The sequence below is a fragment of the Vanessa atalanta genome, chromosome 20 (assembly GCF_905147765.1).
Source record: "Vanessa atalanta chromosome 20, ilVanAtal1.2, whole genome shotgun sequence".
NCBI lineage: Eukaryota > Metazoa > Arthropoda > Insecta > Lepidoptera > Nymphalidae > Vanessa > Vanessa atalanta.
This window is the reverse complement of record NC_061890.1, coordinates 8,305,388-8,315,737: the sequence shown is the minus strand read 5'-3', so window position 1 is coordinate 8,315,737 and position 10,350 is coordinate 8,305,388. Positions and strand designations below refer to the sequence as shown.

Here is a 10,350-nt window from a genome sequence, read left to right as displayed (position 1 = left end):
ATTACAAATTAAAGATAGACAACACAAAGGCTATCTGAGGAGATACAAGTAAAACAATAAAAAAACCTGCACTTACCAAAAAAAAATGCATGTTACGAATATGAACATTGAAAATATTACACAAAGCTTTGGGCAGTCGAGAAACATTAACATATCTACATCAACATTTAATTTTCCTTGCAGATAAATAAGGAGCTGGGAAGCAGTCCCTTAGATCTTAAAATAAAGAACTCAGGTATTATAATAGTGGGATATTTGTCAACGATTTTAATTATTATTTTCTGGAATTTATATTGTTGTATGGAAGACGCTTTGGCTACAAATGCATCTATACTTCAAATCTGTAAGTTATTTGAGATCATTCCGAAGCCAATATGTAATGAGTTGTGTGTTCGATACATATTAATTTGTATAAATAATGGTTTTTCTCATTGGAGATGAAATTTTTCACCAAATTATTGTTCAAATCTCTACTTTGTAAAATATGAGTAAACATTTTAAAATGTAATTTAATCAAACTCTTTATAATAAAAAAATAGTATTATTGCCATATATTTTGTACAAAACTGAACAAATATAATACTTATTGAGAAAATATTCTACACTGCGTTGCCGATCCGTCGTCTACACTCTAGGACTCATTTGCTCCAACGGCCATCGATCCTTCGATATAAGATCATCCCACTGCCACTTCAGTGTGCTTATCGTGGTAGCTATGTGAGTAGCTCTAGTTTATTTCTGGATAACCTAATTTACTCTTCCTCCTTACTTACCTCCTACCTTCGAGCTCCAGCTTGGGTTTCCGGGGTTCGGAGAACCTTTCAACTCCTGGCGACGCTTACGACGGGGACGCTTGCGGACAGTGCCGATGCCTTTTCTTAATCTTTACACGCTCACGCCACCTCTCGCAGCATCCTTTTGCATCATAACACTTTCGCGGAATTTACCATCTCCATTCACTAGTTCTTTACCATCTTCGTATAATTGAAAAGAACCACTACATAATATAGCGCGTTTTAGAGGGCTATTGTTCTTGGAGTTCAAGCTTGCTTCATACCAAATTTCGTCAAATTCGTTTGTAAGATATGTATGTAACTACAAGTACAAGGGATCTTAACATCTTAGTTCCCAAGTCTGGTTGCACATTTGTCAAGTAAGGAATTGTTAATTTCTTCAGTGTCTGCGTGTATAAGCGGTGGTTACCATTTACTAAGAGTCCATTTGCCAACCTGCTTAACTATTTTAAAAGTAATTAACATACCGAACTCATAATATATGTCATTATTGGTTGTTTTAGTATTTACGTTTGTAGTTGAATTGGGTTTTTGGTACCAATTAATCTTCAACATCTTGCTGTGCTTGCAATTTGTATTCATCGTGTGCTCGGTGAACGTTACGCTTCGATCTCAGAATGAACGACTACGCAGTCTGATCTTCAAAATGAAACTATACGGTCGTATTTTTGTTATTTATTCTTAAAATATTCGAGCTGTAAGATTTATTTGTAAAAAATTATTTGCTTTACTTAAAATAGTTTGTTAAATGACGATTCAAAAGTGCTCTTAACCGCCTACTTGAATAAATATATTTTGATTTTGATTTCCTCCTGGGCAAGTAAAAAGACAAAGTCAAGTGGACAACCGCTCTTAACGTTGTAACTAGTTAAATTATTTTTGATGATTAAGTTATACTAAATGTTTTAAATTTGAACAGATTCAATGAAAACAAAGACTATGACAAGTGCGCATATTGCACATTTGCACAACAGACACGCCGTGTCGTTAATACAGCGTCTCTGTTGCGCAAACTTGTCGATATGTGAAGTAGTAAGAAGTATTGACAAGGGAGAAGGAACATTGTTGGCGACCTTACTCCTTCATGTGATTTTGGATTGTATGGACTCTTTTCATATTATCATTAAAATATTTTACGTATCTTTAGGTATGGGATTACACAAAGTAAATGGAATCTGAACATCTATAAAAACTTATACTAGCATTAACGTAAATTGTGAATTCCAGATGATTGGTCGTACGACAAAATATCAAAATTTACGCTGATTACCATTTCGGCGTTTTATGGAACAGCTTTAATAATTCTCATGGTGGAACCCTGCCACAAGACGCAGGAAGAAGTATTTATCGTTCTACTTTATTATAATTTTCCTCGGCTAGGTAGCCGGAAAGATCTGATAATAAGGGTCTAAGCCTCGTGATCAGAACTTGCCTGAATACTTCTTGTAAAAATAGGTATCACGGAGTTTTCTGCAGAAATTTAAATTACAGCTAATAAACGCATTTGGTTCAAGACGTCTGTTTTACACTATAAAAACTTTCCCGTCGGTTTGCAAATGCTGAATCTTCTACAGAAGTTGGTAGATACTTGGGGACAGATTTACAGAATAACGTGACTGACTATGATTGAGTATGTTACGATATCTGCTTTTTTTTTGCTACTGACGTTCATAAGTTTCATTACTAATAATTCTGATATTCAGTCTGTTCATATGTATTGTTTGTCTGCAAAGATGGAATGATCAATACCTATAGTTTTGTTGAGATTTTACAATAATATCAGCATTTTATTATTAAAATTTCTCGCTCATTATAGTGGCATAGTGTTCAATGAAAAAATTGTCATGTTTTACACCATTCTTTTCCTATACAGTTTCAAGCGACCCGGATCCTCGTGAGTCAATTAATGTGCGCGCCGGCAGAGAGAGAATTTAGAGACGAATTATCTCACTACTGCAATCACTTTATTGATAGCCCACCTGCATTTTCACCTCTCGGATTATTCGTTCTCTCGAGACAGTTTTTAATTGCGGTACTAAGTTATTTTAAAAAAATATCCTTATCGTAGGTCATCAAATGTTGTATTCTTGCAACAGATTATAAGTAGTAATATCTGCCCATGTACATTGGTGTGATCAAACCTATTTTTTTCCTATCTCTCGTAAGCTACACTTAGATTTATGGTTTATTGTTATATACAGAGCATTTTTGTGTTTTGGTTTGTGAGCCGGTATACCTACAGACTGAAGGGACGTAACATCTTAGTTCCCAAGGTTAGTGAGTGCTATGGTGCATCTAAGAGCGGTGGTGCCTTTTTGATATAAAAAAATATAATAAGACTAGATTCTCTTGGTAATATTAGGTAACAATAAATTTTTGAAGAAGATTAATTAAGCTACTTTTATGTAAGTGCCAGTTACAAGGTAACTCATACTAAAACAAACATATTATTAAAATTAACATTTTTATTTCAGGTAATTGGAGGTATTGCCACATTTTTAGTAATAATCCTACAATTTAATCTTACAGATACTATCGACTTGCAGTATTTGTAATTATAAAGCACTTACCACACATTTTGCCATATCATTAATTGTATTATTAAAAAAAAAAAGAAATGAGATTATTGAGAATTATAAATTGTGTTTGAAGAAGCTTTTGTTTTATTTAAATATTCTGCATGATGGATATCTAATCCCGTTTATGCTTGTCTGTGCCTGTTTGTGTGTGAATAAAGGAAAAAAGAGTTCAGTGGTGTGTGCACTATGAGATTTCATGTATAAATAGCTAATTTTAAGAAATTTGTCAGCTTTTTAATCTTCATTACTGGTTTTTTAATGCAAATACTAACTCAAAACTTCTTTCACACAAGCAACAACTAATGTCACAAAAAAATAATGACCACTAAGTACCTATAGCTTACTAGTTGTCATGACTAGCTGTGCCCGCGACTTCGTGCGCGTTGATGCCTAAGTTATACTCCTTATTACATCAGCTATCTGCCAGTACATATGCATTTAGTAAAAAGCGTATAGATTAATATTATTATAGATAGAGAATACTTAGTATTACTAATACAATGTTAAGAGCCGAGATGGCCCAGTGGTTAGAACGCGTACATCTTAACCGATGATTTCGGGCTCAAACACAGGCAGGCACCACTGAATTTTCATGTGCTTAATTTGTGTTTATAATTCATCTCTTGCTCGGCGGTGTAGGAAAACATCGTGAGGAAACCTGCATGTGTCTAATTTCAACGAAATTCTGCCACATCTGTATTCCGCCACCCGCATTAGAGCAGCGTGGTGGAATATGATCAAAACCTTCTCCTCAAAGGGAGAGGAGGCCTTTAGCCCAGCAGTGGGAAATTTACAGGCTGCTAATGCATACAATGTTCAACTGCGATTATAAAATCTGACGATCCAAAGATAATTACTAAACCAGCAAAGAAATCCATTATGAACATAATCTACGATAAAATGAAAAACAACAATAGAAAGTTCTTTTTTAATTCTCAAGATACACAAATTATTATTTCATAAATAACGATATTTCTCAATCGTTTGAAGATTAAATCTTGTGGACACTTATTATGTGGACATATTACGACAAATATTTTAATTGAACACTGTCTATAAGGCGAAATTGTAGAACAATTGCTAAAAAGGTTGCAATACCACCGATAATCTGAAAGAAATATTTATTTTAATTACGGTTGAAGTATATTATGTAAATAATCTTGTATTTAACCTTAATAAATACATGAATTCTTCATAAATACATATATATTATCTGACTACCGGAACCTAAAAAGTATGGTTATATTGAAACAATAAGAGATATATTTTTTCATTTAAATAATTCTTTACCCCAACTAAGAGCTGCCTCGTGAAAACACATATCCCTAGTGGCGAAAATGAGGGTATTTCATCAGCAACGTGGTTGTAGAAGCGAGACAGTTCATCCTTAAATTCTCTGTCTGATGATGCACACATCAAATGACTTACGTGGATTTGCGCCGTTTGAAACTGTGTGAAAAAAATAGATGTAAAGAACGAAAGGACATCACTGTATCGTTCTGCTGAACGAGGATTGGAGAGCAGAGCCGCACGTGATAACTCTATCACTTTGATAAACTGCTGCAATATAATCTTATACAGAACAGTAAGATAACGCAAGTAAACGTATGCAATAAGCTTAGAAATAATGTTTTATACGATTCAAAGGCAGATGCCCAGTGCAGAGCCGAGATGGCCCAGTGGTTAGAATTTTCATGTGCTTAATTTGTGTTTATAATTCATCTCGTGCTCGGCGGTGAAGGAAAACATCGTGAGGAAACCTGCATGTGTCTAATTTCAACGAAATTCTGCCACATGTGTATTCCGCCAACCCGCATTGGAGCAGCGTGGTGGAATATGCTTCAAACCTTCTCCTCAAAGGGAGAGGAAGCCTTTAGCCCAGTAGTGGGAAAATTAACAGGCTGCTAATGCTACGATTCAAAGACATCCAATGTTAGATATGTTAGTGACTTTCATCTGCTGACTAGTTGTTAAACAAGCTTTAATTTCGGTATGTAATACGTATCCTTAAAATCATTAGTTTATTTCTTTTATCTTTATCTGACATTTTAAATTATCTGATAAATAAATTACAATACAAATATATGTAGTGTTATAAATACTTCTTCTTGCGTCTTGTGACATTGTTCTACCATTAGAACTATCAAAGCTCCTTTAAAAAAAGCCCAAATTAATGGCAGTCCTAAGTTTACGAATTTTCTGTACGACCAATCATCTGCAAGCAATCAAATTTGTTAATGAACTTAAAGCTAGTATAACTTTATATGAGGTCAGATAACATATTTATATCCCATACCTAAAGACGCATAAATTATTGATATGACATGGTTAAAAGAATCCGTGCATTCCGTTATTTTAGAAAGGAGTACGATCGCCACCAAGGCTCCCTCGCCGTCACATATATTTCTCAATACTTCACATATCGACACATACGCGCGATACAGACGACGTATCGTTACATGGGCATTTGATATATTTTTGGTTTTCATTGCATCTGCTCGAAAATAATTATATAATCATTATTTACAATATTATGTATGTATGTATTTAGTGTGTACAATATTACACTTCATTGTATATGAACATCAAATTAAATCTAGTTATGGCTTTACGAGAATTTTGGTCCTCGATTAACGGTCACATTTGAACGATTCTATATACCCAAACTTTTCTGAATTAGGTAGATGAAAAAATAATTAATTTAAAAAATGCTTTTGGCTTTCTAACTAAATAATTGACTTTATTATTGATCCACTCTATTAGTGAAAAATGTTCACAAATAATACATAAAACACAACCGTATAGTTTCAGTTTGAAGATCAGACTGCGTAGTCGTTCATTCTGCGTTCGAAGCGTAACGTTCACCGAGCACACGATGAATACAAATTGCAGACACAGCAGGATGTTGAAGATGTGCTTGAAGCAAAAGCCGAAAGCAATAGCAAACGAAAACACTAAAACAATTATCGGTTTTAAATAAATACCAATCTGGCCTGAGAAATAATAACAGAAAATTCACTAAACAATAATATGTCCATTTGTTGTCGAAACACTTGGCCTTTGGAGTAATGGTGCAAAAAGCTTCATCAAAAGTATAACACCTCGCCTTATTGCCTCCGCCGGTGACAGGAGGGCTAATTCGTTTTTAGCCCAGAAGATCGGAATTGCGATTCAACGGGGAAATGCTGCTAGCATTCTTGCCACTATTCCACGTGGTCAAGATCCATACAATAACTATTTTTAATTCATATTTAAGCACTTAATATTATCAATTTTTATTTTACTAAACAATAAAAACTTATTTTGGGTTTTTTTTTTAATGATTTACATGTACTACAAATCAAATCAAAATATACTTTATACAAGTAGGCTTTTACAAGAACTTTTATATCGTAATTTAACAAACTATATTAAGTGAAGTTACCACCGGTTCGGAATGTAGATTCTACCGAAAAGAACCGGCAAAAAAATCAGTAGTTACTCTTTTTCAACATCTAAAAATATAGTCATGTTAGTTAAATACAATTATATATGTATGTAATATATCTTGCCTGGAATTCAACAAGCATTAACTCCACGCTTTTTTAACATCTAAATAATCTTGTATCGAATAATATGCCTTCTTTATCAATGTATTTATTACAAATGATTTGAATTTATGTAACGGTAAAGTTAAAAATGTATGCGGATTTTTTTATTTTACTACTCTTGATTTTGACAATCTTGAAGGATTTTGAATATTATATCGCACATTTACAAGTATCAGGTAAGCCACTTACCAAATAAATTATTCAAAAATCAATCACCACGATCTATCCGCCTTTCAAAAGACCTTGTTTTAAATTATAACTATTATTTTAGAGACGTGCTCGCTGGTGAAGGAAAATATCGTGAGGAAACCTGCATGTGTCTAATTTCAACGAAATTCTGTCACATGAGGATCAACCAACCGGTATTGGAACAGCGTGGTGTAATATGCTCCTAACATTATCCTCAAAGGGAGAGGAGACCTTAGGCCAGCAGTGGGAAATTTAAAGGTTGTTACTATTATATTTTTAGATAATGAGGATTTTGGTAACAAACGATGCCAAGTAAACATGTAAAAGTACGGTGCCTAGAGATGATCGACCTTTCTCGTCCCAACATCGCGCGGACCTGACCTCTTCGCATTTTTTTGGTATACGTGAGCCATTTCGTTTTGTCAATTCTTCTGTTATCATGATTGATTCTTTTACATTTGTCGTGTGTAACATCTATTCGTGAATTAATGAATTTCGTACTAGATACTTGCTGGTAAATTATTTGAAAAATAGAATTGTTGTAATAACAATAAAAATTAAGTGGTTTTTTTTTTATTACGTCACTGGTTGCTGAAATTATTACATATATGCTATCTCACCGACATAATTCCTCGGTGAGATAGGTTATATTTAAAATAAGTGAATCTTAAATGGCGATGTATTTAATTTGTCTTTACAATTAATCTCGTGCTAAACAGTGGAAAATGTACATCAAACCGGCAAAAAAAGAATATTATTCTTTACCGTAGTAAACATATCATATTTAAGGTTGAGACTCTCTAGTGACCATAATGCATCATACCGAAAAATCTAGTTGAAGAGAAATTGTTTTAGATAAATGTAGAATTTTTTAAATGTTCATTATTAAACGGGGATTTTTTTAATATTTAATACCAACCAGACGTCAGTTTCCGAATCGTTCCAAAAGTCATTATGAACAATTCTTACTTACGCATATTATTTCCGTGTTCATCGTCAGTCAAACCAATTCCTGCTTTTAAAAATACTCGACAGAGGAAATGAAGCACAAATAATGATAAAAATCCCCATATTATTATACCGGAGTTGTTTATTTTAAGATCTAAATAGCTGCTTTCCAATTCTTGATTTATCTGTAAAGCAAATAATCTTTTAATATGTTATTTTTATTGAATCAAATTTTATTACACTTTGACCTTCAATTTATTTAAAATGTATTTCTTAATGAAACGACACACAAAGTTAAAGACATTAAATATACTACAGTCACTTCTCAATATTTGATAATGTACTTTATATTAGCAAAAATGTAAAATATTTTCTTATAAAATTTTGATATACGTATTAGAATGAGGAACAAGCAAAATCTAGTTATGCTTGCTACCCGACAACACACGGCTAAAAGTTTAATAATACAAATAAAACTATAAATAAAGATTATTCTATTCGTGACAAAAATAAATCTCAACTTAATGTTAAATGTATACATATATCGGTAACACATATATTGGTTACGACAGCATACTAACATATACTAATAGGAAAACTTCTGATCGGCAACGATCACGTTTCGATTCCTCTGCGATAAAGTGACAATGTGTTTTCTTTGTAGAAATACATTTAGTCCAGTGAATAAAGGCATTGCATTTCGGAAAATTTAGGGGTAAGCTGGATTTTTGGATGAACCTTCTTTTTGTGGTTCTAAACAAAATCCCAAAGTCCCCATTTACGCTAAGAAAGTAATCTAGTGTAAGGTCGCGACAAACAGTTTTTCGCGATTATCTCTTGAACGGTCATAATTATGGGAAAAATGTGGGTTTCAAATTTGATAGATGAAGTTTGACTTTATTCACTGGACTAAATGACACACAGGCCGCTTCAAATCTATACTTCTATACTAATATTATAAATGTGAAAGTAACTCTGTCTGTCTGTCTGTCTGTCTGTCGCTCTTTCACTGCCAAACCAATGAACCGAATTTGATGAAATTTGGTATGAAGCAAACTTGAGCTCAAAGGAGGGACATAGGCTACTTTTTTTGCCTAGCACATGACAACCAACCCCTAAAACGCGAGCGAAGCCACGGGCGACAACTAGTTGAAATATAAACAATTGCGCTCCGTACAACATTTGTTAAACAAGTCCCGCTGACTTTCTTTCGCTGTTTCTTCTCAGGTCTGAGGAATTTCTATCCGAACCGGTGGTATTTTTACAATTAATAAGTAAGTGTGCAATGCTTCTACATTAATTTAATATTTTGACTTTTATATGACTTATATTTTGACTACAAATGATTTCGTCCTGTCGTAAAGGTACATTTAATTTGGAAGAGATGGAAGAAAGAACAAAATATCATTACTTACAAAATGATCCATTTAACGATAACACTCGGAGCCTCACTTACCTCTTCAAGTTTATTTACATATGACATATATCTTTTCATATTATTTACGCCATCGATACCTGATATGAGTATTGATATCAATGATAATAGCACGATTACTATGAGAAATACTTTAGACAATCCTGTGCGGACACGATTTGATGATCCTGTTTCAAATATGAATTGATGATATAGAGTAATAATTTGCAGTATGACTGAAACAAAAAGTATATTTTTATTGCATATACATACATACATATAACTGCAAAATAATTAATTGCTAAAGCGTTGCTGGCGTTGAAGGAACCGGTATACTCCAGTTGTGAAAACTCCCATTTTATAACGCTCCAAAATAAACCTCTGGAGGAAGATCAAGAAATAATGATCTTGACGCGCATACATTAGCGGGATTCCAAGCCGTAGTGTGGATGAATTATGCTCCAAATGAATAATGACGAAGATGTAGCTCGGTATCATTATGTCAAGCACTCGGAACCGTCCCCGTACAAACCATACTACACAATAGACGAGAGACCTATTGCGAACCTCACATGGTCTAACCCATCCGTCAGTATTGGATTTTCAATTAGAATCGCCAGCGTTGATACTGAAATAAAGTAATTCGAATGCCGACATCGTCTTCATTGTAGCTCATAAAATGCCTGATGTTTCTAGTTAACATTATGTATTTAGAATCAAATAGTTTAAAAACGCGAGATAGATTATTGAGTTTGATTATCGAGTTTGACGAACTAGTCAATAGTTCGCTTAGGTGATGTTAGAGTTTTTATAATTACTGTAATTAGCTTCGGAAG

At 33.6% G+C, this 10,350-nt stretch overlaps 1 protein-coding gene across 1 annotated transcript; it reads right to left on the bottom strand.

Moving 5' to 3' along the window:
* Nucleotides 1-4,373: 4,373 nt before the first annotated feature.
* Nucleotides 4,374-9,557, bottom strand: LOC125071990. Its single transcript, XM_047682444.1, has 7 exons — nucleotides 9,516-9,557; nucleotides 8,126-8,285; nucleotides 6,172-6,327; nucleotides 5,670-5,867; nucleotides 5,476-5,588; nucleotides 4,664-4,822; nucleotides 4,374-4,481 (listed from the first exon to the last, which is right to left on the bottom strand). Exons 1-7 carry the CDS (start codon nucleotides 9,525-9,527, stop codon nucleotides 4,398-4,400), a joined length of 882 nt encoding a protein of 293 aa, XP_047538400.1. The 5' UTR covers nucleotides 9,528-9,557; the 3' UTR covers nucleotides 4,374-4,397.
* Between the last annotated feature and the right edge of the window lie 793 nt (nucleotides 9,558-10,350).

What these genes read in the sequence shown, in the direction of transcription:
- LOC125071990 (XM_047682444.1), bottom strand. An exon ending in AATAATTTATGCGTCTTTAG is followed by an intron (nt 5,589 to 5,669) that starts GTATGGGATATA and finishes GATTGCTTGCAG; the next exon opens with ATGATTGGTCGTACAGAAAA. An exon ending in CGAGGCAGCTCTTAGTTGGG is followed by an intron (nt 4,482 to 4,663) that starts GTAAAGAATTAT and finishes TATTTCTTTCAG; the next exon opens with ATTATCGGTGGTATTGCAAC.